Source organism: Rhinoderma darwinii, chromosome 3 (genome assembly GCF_050947455.1).
Source record: "Rhinoderma darwinii isolate aRhiDar2 chromosome 3, aRhiDar2.hap1, whole genome shotgun sequence".
Classification (NCBI taxonomy): Eukaryota; Metazoa; Chordata; class Amphibia; order Anura; family Rhinodermatidae; genus Rhinoderma; species Rhinoderma darwinii.
This window is the reverse complement of record NC_134689.1, coordinates 418,237,799-418,257,335: the sequence shown is the minus strand read 5'-3', so window position 1 is coordinate 418,257,335 and position 19,537 is coordinate 418,237,799. Positions and strand designations below refer to the sequence as shown.

At 44.6% G+C, this 19,537-nt stretch overlaps 1 protein-coding gene across 6 annotated transcripts in view; it reads left to right on the top strand.

Annotated features, from left to right (window-relative positions):
• KDM6B (lysine demethylase 6B) overlaps positions 1-18,814 on the top strand; it is a 145,707-nt gene extending 126,893 nt beyond the window's left edge. For all 6 annotated transcript variants that reach the window (XM_075859257.1, XM_075859255.1, XM_075859258.1 and 3 more), the window contains 11 exons: positions 12,720-12,825; positions 13,072-13,277; positions 13,686-13,750; positions 14,356-14,427; positions 14,542-14,690; positions 14,869-14,983; positions 15,072-15,259; positions 15,524-15,665; positions 16,887-17,013; positions 17,090-17,260; positions 18,404-18,814. In XM_075859257.1, the coding sequence (XP_075715372.1) occupies positions 12,720-12,825; positions 13,072-13,277; positions 13,686-13,750; positions 14,356-14,427; positions 14,542-14,690; positions 14,869-14,983; positions 15,072-15,259; positions 15,524-15,665; positions 16,887-17,013; positions 17,090-17,260; positions 18,404-18,424 (1,362 nt within the window). In that variant the 3' untranslated portion in view covers positions 18,425-18,814. The remainder of the gene's footprint in view (positions 1-12,719; positions 12,826-13,071; positions 13,278-13,685; positions 13,751-14,355; positions 14,428-14,541; positions 14,691-14,868; positions 14,984-15,071; positions 15,260-15,523; positions 15,666-16,886; positions 17,014-17,089; positions 17,261-18,403) is intronic.
• The last annotated feature ends 723 nt before the right edge of the window (positions 18,815-19,537 follow it).

Below are 19,537 nucleotides of genomic sequence, written 5' to 3'. Positions count from 1 at the left end.
AGAGCTATGAGCCTACTCCTCCTCCTGCAGGGTGATATATATATATAGAAGAGAGCTATGAGACTACTCCTCCTGCAGGGTGATACATATAGAAGAGAGCTATGAGACTACTCATCCTGCAGGGTGATACATATAGAAGAGAGCTATGAGTCTACTCCTCCTCCTGCAGGGTGATACATATAGAAGAGAGCTATGAGTCTACTCCTCCTCCTGCAGGGTGATACATATAGAAGAGAGCTATGAGTCTACTTCTCCTCCTGCAGGGTGATATATATAGAAGAGAGCTATGAGACTACTCCTCCTCCTGCAGGGTGATATATATAGAAGAGAGCTATGAGTCTACTCCTCCTCCTGCAGGGTGATATATATAGAAGAGAGCTATGAGTCTACTCCTCCTCCTGCAGGGTGATACATACAGAAGAGAGCTATGAGTCTACTCCTCCTCCTGCAGAGTGATATATATAGAAGAGAGCTATGAGCCTACTCCTCCTCCTGCAGGGTGATACATATATAGAAGAGAGCTATGAGACTACTCCTCCTCCTGCAGGGTGATATATATAGAAGAGAGCTATGAGTCTACTCCTCCTCCTGCAGGGTGATACATATAGAAGAGAGCTATGAGTCTACTCCTCCTCCTGCAGGGTGATACATATAGAAGAGAGCTATGAGACTACTCCTCCTCCTGCAGGGTGATACATATAGAAGAGAGCTATGAGTCTACTCCTCCTCCTGCAGGGTGATATATATATATAGAAGAGAGCTATGAGACTACTCCTCCTCCTGCAGGGTGATATATATAGAAGAGAGCTATGAGTCTACTCCTCCTCCTGCAGGGTGATACATATATATATAGAAGAGAGCTATGAGTCTACTCCTCCTCCTGCAGGGTGATACATATAGAAGAGAGCTATGAGTCTACTCCTCCTCCTGCAGGGTGATATATATAGAAGAGAGCTATGAGCCTACTCCTCCTCCTGCAGGGTGATATATATATATAGAAGAGAGCTATGAGACTACTCCTCCTGCAGGGTGATACATATAGAAGAGAGCTATGAGACTACTCATCCTGCAGGGTGATACATATAGAAGAGAGCTATGAGTCTACTCCTCCTCCTGCAGGGTGATACATATAGAAGAGAGCTATGAGTCTACTCCTCCTCCTGCAGGGTGATACATATAGAAGAGAGCTATGAGTCTACTTCTCCTCCTGCAGGGTGATATATATAGAAGAGAGCTATGAGACTACTCCTCCTCCTGCAGGGTGATATATATAGAAGAGAGCTATGAGTCTACTCCTCCTCCTGCAGGGTGATATATATAGAAGAGAGCTATGAGTCTACTCCTCCTCCTGCAGGGTGATACATACAGAAGAGAGCTATGAGTCTACTCCTCCTCCTGCAGAGTGATATATATAGAAGAGAGCTATGAGACTACTCCTCCTCCTGCAGGGTGATATATATAGAAGAGAGGTATGAGACTACTCTTCCTGCAGGGTGATATATATAGAAGAGAGCTATGAGACTACTCCTCCTCCTGCAGGGTGATATATATAGAAGAGAGCTATGAGTCTACTCCTCCTCCTGCAGAGTGATATATATAGAAGAGAGCTATGAGACTACTCCTCCTCCTGCAGGGTGATATATATAGAAGAGAGCTATGAGCCTACTCCTCCCCCTGCAGGGTGATATATATAGAAGAGAGCTATGAGTCTACTCCTCCTCCTGCAGGGTGATACATATAGAAGAGAGCTATGAGTCTACTCCTCCTCCTGCAGGGTGATACATATAGAAGAGAGCTACGAGTCTACTCCTCCTCCTGCAGGGTGATATATATAGAAGAGAGCTATGTGCCTACTCCTCCCCCTGCAGGGTGATATATATATATAGAAGAGAGCTATGAGTCTACTCCTCCTCCTGCAGGGTGATACATATAGAAGAGAGCTATGAGACTACTCCTCCTCCTGCAGGGTGATATATATAGAAGAGAGCTATGAGTCTACTCCTCCTGCAGGGTGATATATATAGAAGAGAGCTATGAGTCTACTCCTCCTCCTGCAGGGTGATACATACAGAAGAGAGCTATGAGACTACTCCTCCTCCTGCAGGGTGATATATATAGAAGAGGGCTATGAGTCTACTCCTCCTCCTGCAGGGTGATATATATAGAAGAGAGCTATGAGACTACTCCTCCTGCAGGGTGAGATAAATATAGAAGAGAGCTATGAGACTCCTCCTCCTCCTGCAGGGTGATATATATAGAAGAGAGCTATGAGTCTACTCCTCCTCCTGCAGGGTGATATATATAGAAGAGAGCTATGAGTCTACTCCTCCTCCTGCAGGGTGATATATATAGAAGAGAGCTATGAGTCTACTCCTCCTCCTGCAGGGTGATACATATAGAAGAGAACTAGGAGTCTACTCCTCCTCCTGAAGGGTGATATATATAGAAGAGAGCTATGAGACTACTCCTCCTCCTGCAGGGTGATATATATATAGAAGAGAGCTATGAGACTACTCCTCCTCCTGCAGGGTGATATATATAGAAGAGAGCTATGAGACTACTCCTCCTCCTGCAGGGTGATACATATAGAAGAAAGCTATGAGTCTACTCCTCCTCCTGCAGGGTGATACATATAGAAGAGAGCTATGAGACTACTCCTCCTCCTGCAGGGTGATATATATAGAAGAGAGCTATGAGTCTACTCCTCCTCCTGCAGGGTGATATATATAGAAGAGAGCTATGAGTCTACTCCTCCTCCTGCAGGGTGATATATATAGAAGAGAGCTATGAGTCTACTCCTCCTCCTGCAGGGTGATACATATAGAAGAGAACTAGGAGTCTACTCCTCCTGAAGGGTGATATATATAGAAGAGAGCTATGAGACTACTCCTCCTCCTGCAGGGTGATATATATATATATATATAGAAGAGAGCTATGAGACTACTCCTCCTCCTGCAGGGTGATACATACAGAAGAGAGCTATGAGTCTACTCCTCCTCCTGCAGGGTGATATATATAGAAGAGAGCTATGAGTCTACTCCTCCTCCTGCAGGGTGATACATATAGAAGAGAACTAGGAGTCTACTCCTCCTCCTGAAGGGTGATATATATAGAAGAGAGCTACGAGACTACTCCTCCTCCTGCAGGGTGATATATATAGAAGAGAGCTATGAGACTACTCCTCCTCCTGCAGGGTGATATATATATATAGAAGAGAGCTATGAGACTCCTCCTCCTCCTGCAGGGTGATATATATAGAAGAGAGCTATGAGACTACTCCTCCTCCTGCAGGGTGATACATATAGGAGAGAGCTATGAGTCTACTCCTCCTCCTGCAGGGTGATATATATATATATATATATAGAAGAGAGCTATGAGACTACTCCTCCTCCTGCAGGGTGATACATATAGAAGCGAGCTATGAGACTACTCCTGCTCCTGCAGGATGATATATATATATATAGAAGAGAGCTATGAGTCTACTCCTCCTCCTGCAGAGTGATATATATATATATAGAAGAGAGCTATGAGACGACTCCTCCTCCTGCAGGGTGATACATATAGAAGAGAGCTATGAGACTACTCCTCCTCCTGCAGTGTGATATATATAGAAGAGAGCTATGAGACTACTCCTCCTCCTGCAGGGTGATCTATATAGAAGAGAGCTATGAGACTACTCCTCCTCCTGCAGGGTGATCTATATAGAAGAGAGCTATGAGACTACTCCTCCTCCTGCAGGGTGATACATATAGAAGAGAGCTATGAGTCTACTCCTCCTCCTGCAGGGTGATCTATATAGAAGAGAGCTATGAGACTACTCCTCCTCCTGCAGGGTGATCTATATAGAAGAGAGCTATGAGACTACTCCTCCTCCTGCAGGGTGATACATATAGAAGAGAGCTATGAGTCTACTCCTCCTCCTGCAGGGTGATACATATAGAAGAGAGCTATGAGTCTACTCCTCCTGCAGGGTGATACATATAGGAGAGAGCTATGAGTCTACTCCTCCTCCTGCAGGGTGATATATATGGAAGAGAGCTATGAGTCTATTCCTCCTCCTGCAGGGTGATACATATAGAAGAGAGCTATGAGTCTACTCCTCTTCCTGCAGGGTGATACATATAGAAGAGAGCTATGAGTCTACTCCTCCTCCTGCAGGGTGATATATATAGAAGAGAGCTATGAGACTACTCCTCCTCCTGCAGGGTGATACATATAGAAGAGAGCTATGTGTCTACTCCTCCTCCTGCAGGGTGATATATATATAGAAGAGAGCTATGAGTCTACTCCTCCTGCAGGGTGATACATATAGGAGAGAGCTATGAGTCTACTCCTCCTCCTGCAGGGTGATATATATGGAAGAGAGCTATGAGTCTACTCCTCCTCCTGCAGGGTGATATATATAGAAGAGAGCTATGAGTCTACTCCTCCTCCTGCAGGGTGATATATATAGAAGAGAGCTATGAGTCTACTCCTCCTCCTGCAGGGTGATACATATAGAAGAGAGCTATGAGTCTACTCCTCCTCCTGCAGGGTGATACATATAGAAGAGAGCTATGAGACTACTCCTCCTCCTGCAGGGTGATACATATAGAAGAGAGCTATGAGTCTACTCCTCCTCCTGCAGGGTGATATATATAGAAGAGAGCTATGAGTCTACTCCTCCTCCTGCAGGGTGATACATATATAGAAGAGAGCTATGAGACTACTCCTCCTCCTGCAGGGTGATACATATAGAAGAGAGCTATGAGTCTACTCCTCCTCCTGCAGGGTGATACATATAGAAGAGAGCTATGAGACTACTCCTCCTCCTGCAGGGTGATATATATAGAAGAGAGCTATTAGACTACTCCTCCTCCTGCAGGGTGATATATATATATATAGAAGAGAGCTATGAGACTACTCCTTCTCCTGCAGGGTGATATAGATAGAAGAGAGCTATGAGACTCCTCCTCCTGCAGGGTGATACATATAGAAGAGAGCTATGAGTCTACTCCTCCTCCTGCAGGGTGATATATATAGAAGAGAGCTATGAGACTACTCCTCCTCCTGCAGGGTGATATATATAGAAGAGAGCTATGAGACTACTCCTCCTCCTGCAGGGTGATATATATAGAAGAGAGCTATGAGTCTACTCCTCCTCCTGCAGGGTGATATATATAGAAGAGAGCTATGAGACTACTCCTCCTCCTGCAGGGTGATATATATAGAAGAGAGCCATGAGACTACTCCTCCTCCTGCAGGGTGATACATATAGAAGAGGGCTATGAGTCTACTCCTCCTCCTGCAGGGTGATATATATAGAAGAGAGCTATGAGACTACTCCTCCTCCTGCAGGGTGATATATATAGAAGAGAGCCATGAGACTACTCCTCCTCCTGCAGGGTGATACATATAGAAGAGGGCTATGAGACTACTCCTCCTCCTGCAGGGTGATACATATAGAAGAGAGCTATGAGTCTACTCCTCCTCCTGCAGGGTGATACATATAGGAGAGAGCTATGAGTCTACTCCTCCTCCTGCAGTGTGATATATATAGAAGAGAGCTATGAGACTACTCCTCCTCCTGCAGGGTGATATATATATAGAAGAGAGCTATGAGACTACTCCTCCTCCTGCAGGGTGATATATATAGAAGAGAGCTATGAGACTACTCCTCCTCCTGCAGGGTGATATATATAGAAGAGAGCTATGAGTCTACTCCTCCTGCAGGGTGATACATATAGAAGAGAGCTATGAGACTACTCCTCCTCCTGCAGGGTGATACATATAGAAGAGAGCTATGAGACTACTCCTCCTCCTGCAGGGTGATACATATAGAAGAGAGCTATGAGACTACTCCTCCTCCTGCAGGGTGATACATATAGAAGAGAGCTATGAGTCTACTCCTCCTGCAGGGTGATATATATAGAAGAGAGCTATGAGACTACTCCTCCTCCTGCAGGGTGATATATATAGAAGAGAGCTATGAGACTACTCCTCCTCCTGCAGGGTGATATATATAGAAGAGAGCTATGAGACTACTCCTCCTCCTGCAGGGTGATATATATATAGAAGAGAGCTATGAGTCTACTCCTCCTCCTGCAGGGGGATACATATAGAAGAGAGCTATGAGTCTACTAATCCTCCTGCAGGGTGATATATATAGAAGAGAGCTATGAGTCTACTCCTCCTCCTGCAGGGTGATACATATAGAAGAGAGCTATGAGTCTACTCCTCCTCCTGCAGGGTGATACATATAGAAGAGAGCTATGAGTCTACTCCTCCTCCTGCAGGGTGATATATATATAGAAGAGAGCTATGAGTCTACTAATCCTCCTGCAGGGTGATATATATAGAAGAGAGCTATGAGTCTACTCCTCCTCCTGCAGGGTGATACATATAGAAGAGAGCTATGAGTCTACTCCTCCTCCTGCAGGGTGACACATATAGAAGAGAGATATGAGACTACTCCTCCTCCTGCGGGGTGATATATACAGCAGAGAGCTATGAGACTACTCCTCCTCCTGCAGGGTGATATATATAGAAGAGAGCTATGAGACTACTCCTCCTCCTGCAGGGTGACACATATAGAAGAGAGATATGAGACTACTCCTCCTCCTGCGGGGTGATATATACAGCAGAGAGCTATGAGACTACTCCTCCTCCTGCAGGGTGATATATATAGAAGAGAGCTATGAGTCTACTCCTCCTGCAGGGTGATACATATAGAAGAGAGCTATGAGACTACTCCTCCTCCTGCAGGGTGATATATATAGAAGAGAGCTATGAGTCTACTACTTCTCCTGCAGGGTGATACATATAGAAGAGAGCTATGAGTCTACTCCTCCTGCAGGGTGATACATATAGAAGAGAGCTATGAGACTACTCCTCCTCCTGCAGGGTGATACATATAGAAGAGAGCTATGAGACTACTCCTCCTCCTGCAGGGTGATACATATAGAAGAGAGCTATGAGTCTACTCCTCCTGCAGGGTGATATATATAGAAGAGAGCTATGAGACTACTCCTCCTCCTGCAGGGTGATATATATATAGAAGAGAGCTATGAGTCTACTCCTCCTCCTGCAGGGGGATACATATAGAAGAGAGCTATGAGTCTACTAATCCTCCTGCAGGGTGATATATATAGAAGAGAGCTATGAGTCTACTCCTCCTCCTGCAGGGTGATACATATAGAAGAGAGCTATGAGTCTACTCCTCCTCCTGCAGGGTGATATATATATAGAAGAGAGCTATGAGTCTACTAATCCTCCTGCAGGGTGATATATATAGAAGAGAGCTATGAGTCTACTCCTCCTCCTGCAGGGTGATACATATAGAAGAGAGCTATGAGTCTACTCCTCCTCCTGCAGGGTGATATATATAGAAGAGAGCTATGAGACTACTCCTCCTCCTGCAGGGTGATATATATAGAAGAGAGCTATGAGACTCCTCCTCCTCCTGCAGGGTGATATATATAGAAGAGAGCTATGAGACTACTCCTCCTCCTGCAGGGTGATACATATAGGAGAGAGCTATGAGTCTACTCCTCCTCCTGCAGGGTGATACATATAGAAGAGAGCTATGTGTCTACTCCTCCTCCTGCAGGGTGATATATATATATATATAGAAGAGAGCTATGAGACTACTCCTCCTCCTGCAGGGTGATACATATAGAAGAGAGCTATGAGACTACTCCTGCTCCTGCAGGATGATATATATATATAGAAGAGAGCTATGAGTCTACTCCTCCTCCTGCAGAGTGATATATATATATAGAAGAGAGCTATGAGACGACTCCTCCTCCTGCAGGGTGATACATATAGAAGAGAGCTATGAGACTACTCCTCCTCCTGCAGTGTGATATATATAGAAGAGAGCTATGAGACTACTCCTCCTCCTGCAGGGTGATCTATATAGAAGAGAGCTATGAGACTACTCCTCCTCCTGCAGGGTGATACATATAGAAGAGAGCTATGAGTCTACTCCTCCTCCTGCAGGGTGATATATATATAGAAGAGAGCTATGAGTCTACTAATCCTCCTGCAGGGTGATATATATAGAAGAGAGCTATGAGTCTACTCCTCCTCCTGCAGGGTGATACATATAGAAGAGAGCTATGAGTCTACTCCTCCTCCTGCAGGGTGATATATATAGAAGAGAGCTATGAGACTACTCCTCCTCCTGCAGGGTGATATATATAGAAGAGAGCTATGAGACTCCTCCTCCTCCTGCAGGGTGATATATATAGAAGAGAGCTATGAGACTACTCCTCCTCCTGCAGGGTGATACATATAGGAGAGAGCTATGAGTCTACTCCTCCTCCTGCAGGGTGATACATATAGAAGAGAGCTATGTGTCTACTCCTCCTCCTGCAGGGTGATATATATATATATAGAAGAGAGCTATGAGACTACTCCTCCTCCTGCAGGGTGATACATATAGAAGAGAGCTATGAGACTACTCCTGCTCCTGCAGGATGATATATATATATAGAAGAGAGCTATGAGTCTACTCCTCCTCCTGCAGAGTGATATATATATATAGAAGAGAGCTATGAGACGACTCCTCCTCCTGCAGGGTGATACATATAGAAGAGAGCTATGAGACTACTCCTCCTCCTGCAGTGTGATATATATAGAAGAGAGCTATGAGACTACTCCTCCTCCTGCAGGGTGATCTATATAGAAGAGAGCTATGAGACTACTCCTCCTCCTGCAGGGTGATCTATATAGAAGAGAGCTATGAGACTACTCCTCCTCCTGCAGGGTGATACATATAGAAGAGAGCTATGAGTCTACTCCTCCTCCTGCAGGGTGATCTATATAGAAGAGAGCTATGAGACTACTCCTCCTCCTGCAGGGTGATCTATATAGAAGAGAGCTATGAGACTACTCCTCCTCCTGCAGGGTGATACATATAGAAGAGAGCTATGAGTCTACTCCTCCTCCTGCAGGGTGATACATATAGAAGAGAGCTATGAGTCTACTCCTCCTGCAGGGTGATACATATAGGAGAGAGCTATGAGTCTACTCCTCCTCCTGCAGGGTGATATATATGGAAGAGAGCTATGAGTCTATTCCTCCTCCTGCAGGGTGATACATATAGAAGAGAGCTATGAGTCTACTCCTCTTCCTGCAGGGTGATACATATAGAAGAGAGCTATGAGTCTACTCCTCCTCCTGCAGGGTGATCTATATATAGAAGGGAGCTATGAGTCTACTCCTCCTCCTGCAGGGTGATATATATATAGAAGAGAGCTATGAGTCTACTCCTCCTGCAGGGTGATACATATAGGAGAGAGCTATGAGTCTACTCCTCCTCCTGCAGGGTGATATATATGGAAGAGAGCTATGAGTCTACTCCTCCTCCTGCAGGGTGATATATATAGAAGAGAGCTATGAGTCTACTCCTCCTCCTGCAGGGTGATATATATAGAAGAGAGCTATGAGTCTACTCCTCCTCCTGCAGGGTGATACATATAGAAGAGAGCTATGAGTCTACTCCTCCTCCTGCAGGGTGATACATATAGAAGAGAGCTATGAGTCTACTCCTCCTCCTGCAGGGTGATATATATAGAAGAGAGCTATGAGACTACTCCTCCTCCTGCAGGGTGATACATATAGAAGAGAGCTATGAGTCTACTCCTTCTCCTGCAGGGTGATATATATAGAAGAGAGCTATGAGTCTACTCCTCCCCCTGCAGGGTGATACATATAGAAGAGAGCTATGAGTCTACTCCTCCTCCTGCAGGGTGATATATATAGAAGAGAGCTATGAGACTACTCCTCCTCCTGCAGGGTGATACATATAGAAGAGAGCTATGAGTCTACTCCTTCTCCTGCAGGGTGATATATATAGAAGAGAGCTATGAGTCTACTCCTCCTCCTGCAGGATGATATATATAGTAGAGAGCTATGAGACTACTCCTCCTCCTGCAGGGTGATACATATAGAAGAGAGCTATGAGCCTACTCCTCCCCCTGCAGGGTGATATATATAGAAAAGAGCTATGAGTCTACTCCTCCTCCTGCAGGGTGATACAGATAGAAGAGAGCTATGAGTCTACTCCTCCTCCTGCAGGGTGATACATATAGAAGAGAGCTATGAGACTCCTCCTCCTCCTGCAGGGTGATACATATAGAAGAGAGCTATGAGTCTACTCCTCCTCCTGCAGGGTGATATATATAGAAGAGAGCTATGAGTCTACTCCTCCTCCTGCAGGGTGATACATATATAGAAGAGAGCTATGAGACTACTCCTCCTCCTGCAGGGTGATACATATAGAAGAGAGCTATGAGTCTACTCCTCCTCCTGCAGGGTGATACATATAGAAGAGAGCTATGAGACTACTCCTCCTCCTGCAGGGTGATATATATAGAAGAGAGCTATGAGACTACTCCTCCTCCTGCAGGGTGATATATATATATATAGAAGAGAGCTATGAGACTACTCCTTCTCCTGCAGGGTGATATAGATAGAAGAGAGCTATGAGACTACTACTCCTCCTCCTGCAGGGTGATACATATAGAAGAGAGCTATGAGACTACTCCTCCTCCTGCAGGGTGATATATATATATATAGAAGAGAGCTATGAGACTACTCCTTCTCCTGCAGGGTGATATAGATAGAAGAGAGCTATGAGACTACTACTCCTCCTCCTGCAGGGTGATACATATAGAAGAGAGCCATGAGACTACTCCTCCTCCTGCAGGGTGATACATATAGAAGAGGGCTATGAGTCTACTCCTCCTCCTGCAGGGTGATATATATAGAAGAGAGCTATGAGACTACTCCTCCTCCTGCAGGGTGATATATATAGAAGAGAGCCATGAGACTACTCCTCCTCCTGCAGGGTGATACATATAGAAGAGGGCTATGAGACTACTCCTCCTCCTGCAGGGTGATACATATAGAAGAGAGCTATGAGTCTACTCCTCCTCCTGCAGGGTGATACATATAGGAGAGAGCTATGAGTCTACTCCTCCTCCTGCAGTGTGATATATATAGAAGAGAGCTATGAGACTACTCCTCCTCCTGCAGGGTGATATATATATAGAAGAGAGCTATGAGACTACTCCTCCTCCTGCAGGGTGATATATATAGAAGAGAGCTATGAGACTACTCCTCCTCCTGCAGGGTGATATATATAGAAGAGAGCTATGAGTCTACTCCTCCTGCAGGGTGATACATATAGAAGAGAGCTATGAGACTACTCCTCCTCCTGCGGGGTGATATATACAGCAGAGAGCTATGAGACTACTCCTCCTCCTGCAGGGTGATATATATAGAAGAGAGCTATGAGTCTACTCCTCCTGCAGGGTGATACATATAGAAGAGAGCTATGAGACTACTCCTCCTCCTGCAGGGTGATATATATAGAAGAGAGCTATGAGTCTACTACTTCTCCTGCAGGGTGATACATATAGAAGAGAGCTATGAGTCTACTCCTCCTGCAGGGTGATACATATAGAAGAGAGCTATGAGACTACTCCTCCTCCTGCAGGGTGATACATATAGAAGAGAGCTATGAGTCTACTACTTCTCCTGCAGGGTGATACATATAGAAGAGAGCTATGAGTCTACTCCTCCTGCAGGGTGATATATATAGAAGAGAGCTATGAGACTACTCCTCCTCCTGCAGGGTGATATATATAGAAGAGAGCTATGAGACTACTCCTCCTCCTGCAGGGTGATATATATAGAAGAGAGCTATGAGACTACTCCTCCTCCTGCAGGGTGATATATATAGAAGAGAGCTATGAGACTACTCCTCCTCCTGCAGGGTGATATATATATAGAAGAGAGCTATGAGTCTACTCCTCCTCCTGCAGGGGGATACATATAGTAGAGAGCTATGAGTCTACTAATCCTCCTGCAGGGTGATATATATAGAAGAGAGCTATGAGTCTACTCCTCCTCCTGCAGGGTGATACATATAGAAGAGAGCTATGAGTCTACTCCTCCTCCTGCAGGGTGATATATATATAGAAGAGAGCTATGAGTCTACTAATCCTCCTGCAGGGTGATATATATAGAAGAGAGCTATGAGTCTACTCCTCCTCCTGCAGGGTGATACATATAGAAGAGAGCTATGAGTCTACTCCTCCTCCTGCAGGGTGATATATATAGAAGAGAGCTATGAGACTACTCCTCCTCCTGCAGGGTGATATATATAGAAGAGAGCTATGAGACTACTCCTCCTCCTGCAGGGTGATATATATAGAAGAGAGCTATGAGTCTACTCCTCCTCCTGCGGGGTGATATATACAGCAGAGAGCTATGAGTCTACTCCTCCTCCTGCAGGGTGATACATATAGAAGAGAGCTATGAGTCTACTCCTCCTGCAGGGTGATATATACAGAAGAGAGCTATGAGACTACTCCTCCTCCTGCAGGGTGATATATATAGAAGAGAGCTATGAGTCGGCTCCTCCCCCTGCAGGGTGATATATATAGAAGAGAGCTATGAGTCTACTCCTCCTCCTGCGGGGTGATATATACAGCAGAGAGCTATGAGTCTACTCCTCCTCCTGCAGGGTGATACATATAGAAGAGAGCTATGAGACTCCTCCTCCTGCAGGGTGATATATATAGAAGAGAGCTATGAGACTACTCCTCCTCCTGCGGGGTGATATATACAGCAGAGAGCTATGAGTCTACTCCTCCCCCTGCAGTGTGACAATAGAATAATGTAACTATTTTGGGCTTTATAGTAACTGTATACTTCTACATTTCCAGCTGGAGAGTAAGAGAGACGCCTTTTCGCCGGTTCTGCTCCAGTTCTGCACTGATCCCAAGAACCCGATCACAGTGATTCGTGGGCTGGCTGGATCCCTGAGACTGAGTGAGTTTCCCAGTGACACGTTATAAACTTGGACCTTTCACTTTTGCATTTGTCATAATACTGGAGAACTTTAGTCAAGGGCGTATTTAAGATACACAAAGGGTTAATGTAGTGGGCACTGTGCCCGTTGCTCTACGATGTGTTCACTTTGAGCGGCGCTGTTTACGTAATCGTGAAGCTCCACTGGTTTATGGTCTGTCTTTCACCGTGCTGATCCTCCCATCCTCACACTTATTTCATCACTAGACCTTGGCCTCTTCTCTACGAAGACCCTGGTGGAGGCTAACGGAGACCACACAGTAGAGGTCCGTACTCAGGTTCAGCAGCCGTCCGACGAAAACTGGGATCCTTCTGGCACTCACCAAGTTTGGCATTGCGAGAGCAGCCGTTCCCATACAACAATCGCCAAATATGCCCAGTACCAGGCCTCATCTTTCCAAGAGTCTCTACAGGTGGGTGTGTGTAGTGCGGTTGTTACTACAGTGGTGGCAATTACTAAATATATCATCCGATACGTGGTCTTAGGCCTCTCTTGAGGACCCGGCGCATCTATACGTTACATGTAATTCTACATTTGACCTGCAGTGGCCGCTGCAGCAGAAATGTGTGGCTGACCATAGAGAAGACAGACTCGCAGCTAATTTTTTTTTTTTTTTTTAAAAGTGGTGGTCTTTCATAGAAAACCTCTTTAATATTGTAATATAATGTAAAGATGATTAGACCAATGGATGTGTCACCTTTTTAATGTATTCTGGAAGTTTTCCATTTAAAATTTAGATCTCCCTGTTTTTTTCGTGACCGTGATCGCTTTCGCCTTCTCGGCATCTGATCTTATGTTTCTTTCCTTTATCTCCATGTAGGAGGACAAAGACAGCGACGATGAGGCCACCGAACCCGACAGTACCACAGAAAACCCACCCCCCAGGTAAGCGGTCCTATTAGAAGGAACACGTGGGGACGGCACAGGAGTGCGGATGAACCGCCGTCGCCAGTTTCCCAGTATCCTATTTGTAAGCGTAAATAATACAGATCCGCGATATGGACGTATTACAGATCATATTGTATCCGTATTCGGCTGTGTACATAACAGAAGCCACAACACTGCCGGATCCATCAATCAGATCCCACGGGTGCCCAACGGACTACAGGAGGGTCCGTCAAGATCCGTGTCCGTCGTTTTGACGGGATAAGTAGAGGCCCATCTTTATTTTTCCTGTCAAATATGACGCAACCGGCACATAACACATTCTGGTCCGAAAATTTTTTATTTGATCAATATTTATCCAAAAATTTTCCAGTTTCCTTGTTTTTAGATTATTACGTGGGCTATCGTTCTAGGTTTCCGCTTCATTGTTCATAGGCCGCTCTTCTCCCCCCTCCCCATATATCCTGGAAACATGATTTTTTTTTTTGAGATTTCCCACAATTAACCCGATCAAGAATATATGATCATTATACATGCATGAAAATCATGTCTCTTACAATGAAGATCCAGAGTAATTTTAATAATTGACCGTTCTCTATTTTTAGCACAAACCCAGAGCACAAGACCCCTCATATTATCAAATTTGGAACCAACATTGACCTCTCTGATCCTAAAAGGTGAGTATTAACCTGATACTTGCCGATCGATCCGCCCCTGGCACAGGTCGCTCTGTATTGTCCCGGACACTACGGACCATGTTCTTCCCTTCATCTCTCTGTCCTGTTGTGCAGGTGGAAGCCTCAGTTGCAGGAGCTGCTGAAGTTGCCGTCCTTCATGCGTGTGACATCCAACGCCAACATGTTAAGTCACGTTGGTCATACAATCCTGGGGATGAACACCGTGCAGCTCTACATGAAGGTCCCAGGAAGTCGAACACCAGGTACTATCCCTATACCGCGTCATGTCCTCTATACTGCTAACCAGCTGTCCCTTGCTAAATATTTCTCGACTGGGTCTCCTCCCGTTTCTCTCTTCAAATTTGGCAGAATCAACAATTGAGGCTCCACTTCTTAAACAAATTAAAAACAAGAACCTGTTTATACTTTTTGTCTCTCCAGGACATCAGGAAAATAACAACTTCTGCTCGGTGAATATCAACATTGGTCCCGGGGACTGCGAGTGGTTCGCTGTACATGAAAATTACTGGGAGAAAATCAGTGCCTTCTGTGATAGGTGAGACTCCTGCACTCCCAGATAGTACCACTAGAAGGCGATCTCATGTCGAATGTTATTTTACTGGTTCTAAATTTCTCTTTCCCAGGCATAACCTGGATTACCTGACAGGCTCATGGTGGCCGGTCTTGGAGGATCTTTACAAAACGGATATTCCAGTGTATCGGTTTGTACAGCGGCCCGGAGATCTTGTCTGGATAAACGCAGGGACTGTTCACTGGGTGCAGGCCACAGGGTGGTGTAACAACATTGCCTGGAACGTTGGGCCCCTGACACGTAAGTCATCTTATTGTCACTTTACGAAGTGTGGCACATGAAACGTTTATATACATACAGCAAAGCATTCAAAAATGTACACACAGACCAAAATATCCTATAAAATACATATTTAACTTTGGAAGGACTCTCTCTGCTTGTATGGAGATATGTGGGAGGGTTGGAGGACCACCTTGAGCATTTTATCCGGGTGAGGTGTTCTCTGTGCCGTGACCCAGTCTTCTGAACAGGCCTCGTCACATGACCTCTCCTGTCCCCTTACAGCTTACCAGTACCAGCTGGCTCTGGAACGTTTTGAGTGGAATGAGGTCAAGAACGTGAAATCCATTGTGCCCATGATCCACGTGTCGTGGAATGTGTCCCGAACTGTGAAAATCACGGACCCGGACCTGTACCGCATGATAAAGTGAGGGACTAATGATCCCCTTGTGTCCACCCACAGTACTGGCTGGTCATTTCCCTCTTCTCTTACCATCCGTTCATCCTGCTCATTAGTCTACTGTTCTCTGTCTTTTCCTGCTGCTCCTCCATTCCATACTGCACATTTACTATTCATTCTATCTTTGTATGCTTTTCATTCAAGACATTTGTCTGCTCTTTTATCTCCTTCTAAAGAGGCACAAAAGGACTAAATAGTCACTTTCTCACTGTCTCTGGTTATCTCCTGTGGGTTTTCCAACCTCCCTTTTTTTTTTTTTCCTGATCCCGTTCTTTGTTTGTTTTCCCGGGCCCTTTCTCTACACTTCCTCTCTACCCCTTCCTCTGCTCATCTTCTCTACTCCTTTCTCTACACTTCTCCTCCTTCCTCTGCTCATCTTCTCTACTCCTTTCTCTACACTTCTCCTCCTTCCTCTGCTCATCTTCTCTACTCCTTTCTCTACACTTCTCCTCCTTCCTCTGCTCATCTTCTCTACTCCTTTCTCTACACTTCTCCTCCTTCCTCTGCTCATCTTCTCTACTCCTTTCTCTACACTTCTCCTCCTTCCTCTGCTCATCTTCTCTACACTTCTCCTCCTTCCTCTGCTCATCTCCTCTACTCCTTTCTCTACACTTCTCCTCCTTCCTCTGCTCATCTTCTCTACACTTCTCCTCCTTCCTCTGCTCATCTTCTCTACACTTCTCCTCCTTCCTCTGCTCATCTCCTCTACTCCTTTCTCTACACTTCTCCTCCTTCCTCTGCTCATCTTCTCTACTCCTTTCTCTACACTTCTCCTCCTTCCTCTGCTCCCTTCTCTTCCGCTCTATTCCTACCTCTACGTTACCTTTTCATCTACTCGTCTGATCTAGCCCTTCCTCTACTAATTTCTCTTCTTCCCTTTTATATCTATTTAGTCTCTTTTCCCACTTCCCTCATACATTTTCTGTTTCTTGCATTCTGACTCCTGGTCTCATCCCCATTCAGTAGTCTTGTCTCTCGCATACTTTACCATCTCTGACTCTATAATTTTCTTCCACCTTTTTCACGCTTCTAATGGATTCCTCGTCTGTTTTTCTGTACCTGCTGATCTCCTCTTTGTGTTTTACGCTGGTGTCTCCTTTTGTTTACACCTCCATTGTTCCATCTCTCAATTACTCTTTCATGTTGCAGGTATTGCCTGTTACTTACTTCAGCCTTCTCCTATTTTAGATATTGTCTCTTACAATCCATAAAGAGGTGTCAGATTCAGCGAGACAGCCTCATTCGTGGCGGGAAGAAAATTGCCTATCAAGCTAGAGTCAAAGATGAACCAGCCTATTACTGCAACGAGTGTGATGTAAGTGCCCATTCATGGGGTTTGGTGACACAGAGGTGACGTCAGGCTCTCACTGTTACATTTCTCTCTCCGACAGGTGGAAGTTTTTAACATCCTGTTTGTCACTAGTGAGATCGGGGGTAAGAACACTTACCTGGTGCACTGTGAGACTTGCGCTCGGGCAGCCAGCTGCTCTACAAACAACGTGGTCATTCTGGAGCAGTACAAAATGGAAGAACTTATGCAGATGTACGACAGCTTTCATCTGGTGAGGAGCTGGGACCCGGGAGGTGCCCATTTCTATAGTCCGTACAAACGTCGATCGCAGTCCCGACAAAGGGAAAACGAGTTCCTACTTTTAACCCCAGCCCAATAATAGTCTTCATATAGTGACACATTAGATGTCATTTCTGGATGGGCTTACTACTGTGTATAGTCCTGTATCCGTGCATGTTAGGGCATATCTAAAAGTATGCCCTAACAGATGTCTGTTCTTCTAAATTTTTTTTTATTTTTTTTTAGCACAGGCATATTATATAGAAATATGCCTGCGCTAAAAAAAAAAAAAAAAACTTTTTTTTTTTTTTTTAATATCCTGATTTTATCTATCCATACAAGACATAACATGGTGTTTTGTTATAATTGGTAAACTATCTTAAAAAAAAAAAACAATCAAAAATAAACTTTGTACATGCCAAAATTAATTTAAAAAAAAAAAATCAAAGGGGTCCTTGCCCTGACCCCTTGTGATCACCTGTAATCTGTGAGGCAGTAAGTGTTTCATTTTCCTGCAGCGCCACCACAGGGGAAATGAAGCATTACGCAGTTCATATAAAAAATTTTTGAATAGAGGACCTTCCTCTATTAACTCAGAATTTCCATATGGAAATAGGTTAGGATTATTGTTTTAAGTATATTAAAATTGTTGATCCAGTTTAGAAAACCCAACGATAAGCATTTTTTATAATCGAATAGAGCACAAATGTACAACATGCCCAAATGCCTTGTACAGCTACGTCATCCTAAAAATAAAGGTACGACTGATGTAATGCAGGAGGGCAAAAAAACCAAAACCGGTGTTCCTAAAAGGCTGTGTCTACCTGTGCAATATTTATTGTTACAATGCATATAAAAAAAAATTGAAATTAATTAAAACAATCTATAGTTTTCTGTCTACAGCTCCGATGCAAACCTGTGTCTCCGTAGTTAACTAGAGGTTTATTTGTAGTCCGATCCTGCAGCCATATTGCCATCTGTGTGTTACCTACCGCGTGCTAACATACCAATTTAAACAGTAGTTGACACATTGGCAGCATTTTGTTAGGGAAATATTCACTATGGACAATCCCTTTAAGGGGTTAATAAACTTTTTGGCTTTTCTTACTATTTTTTTTTTTTTTGTTTGCTTTAGACCCCACCAAGCACACGGTGAGCCTTTGCTCCTTCTGCTCCTGCAACAGTCTCCTCCCCCCCTCCTCTGCCGAGCCAGCCAATCAAAACTCTCCCCTCTTCCCAGGACCAGGGACGAGAGGGGCGGTGCTACTTAACCAGCCAATCGCAACTGAGAACCACGAAACGAGAGGGAGGGTAGGAGGGAGACGAGCCAGTTAACGGATCGGCAGCTCATATTTCACGCTCTCCAGCCAATCACAGGCCTTGTTTACACAGATCCCGTTCTCCTTTTCGTGGGAACAGCCAATCAGGATGCAGGATTCTACATGTCTCTGATTTTTATTTCATTTATTTTTTTTTTTCCTCTTTTTTTGTAATTTTTATCAGGAATATTTATTCTGAAATCTTGAATTTGTGACTCTGAGGGTTGGGGGGGGGGGCTGGTATTAATTTTGGGGGGATTTTTTTATCTTTGCAAGTGGGGCACTGTGTGCATTTTTAATTTTTTAATTGTATTTTTTAAATTAAGTTCAGAGTGGTTCTCTGCTATTGAAAATAGTGTGTGTGGGTGCTCTCTGTGTGACAGAGGGGCGCTGACCAGGCTAATGCTGTATTATTGAATGGGTATGTTGGAAAGTATCTGCGGGAGGGGGGAGGGAGGGTGGACCTCATGCAAGTGATTGTGATTCTTGATCGTAAAGTCTTCATTAAAAAGCTGTGGTAGATGCTCGGACCGGATGCCCGTACGCGGAGGCACCTTGTGTAAGGTGGAGAGCATCGTTTCAGTCTATATGGGGGAGGGTAGAGTATTGGAGGCGGGTTTGAGGGTAAAAAGACATAACACTGTTGGGGGGATACCTGGTGCAGTTCACTTATTAAAGTCCCACTGAGATGATTGGAAGAAGAATCTGGGGTAAAACTGACTGAGGTCTAAGAGGAGCCCTCCTTTTAATGGGTCAAAAAAAATAAATATATATATATATATATATGATGGCACCCTTACCACTGCAAATGAATTAACCTCTCGCCGGGTTGTGTTTGACGAGGAAGAGATACGGGTTTATATATGAGAGAGAAGTATCTATTCAGCGCAGACTCCTCCTCTTTTAACCATTTCCTTGGATTTTTCACCCGTTTTCCTGTTCTCTGTAAT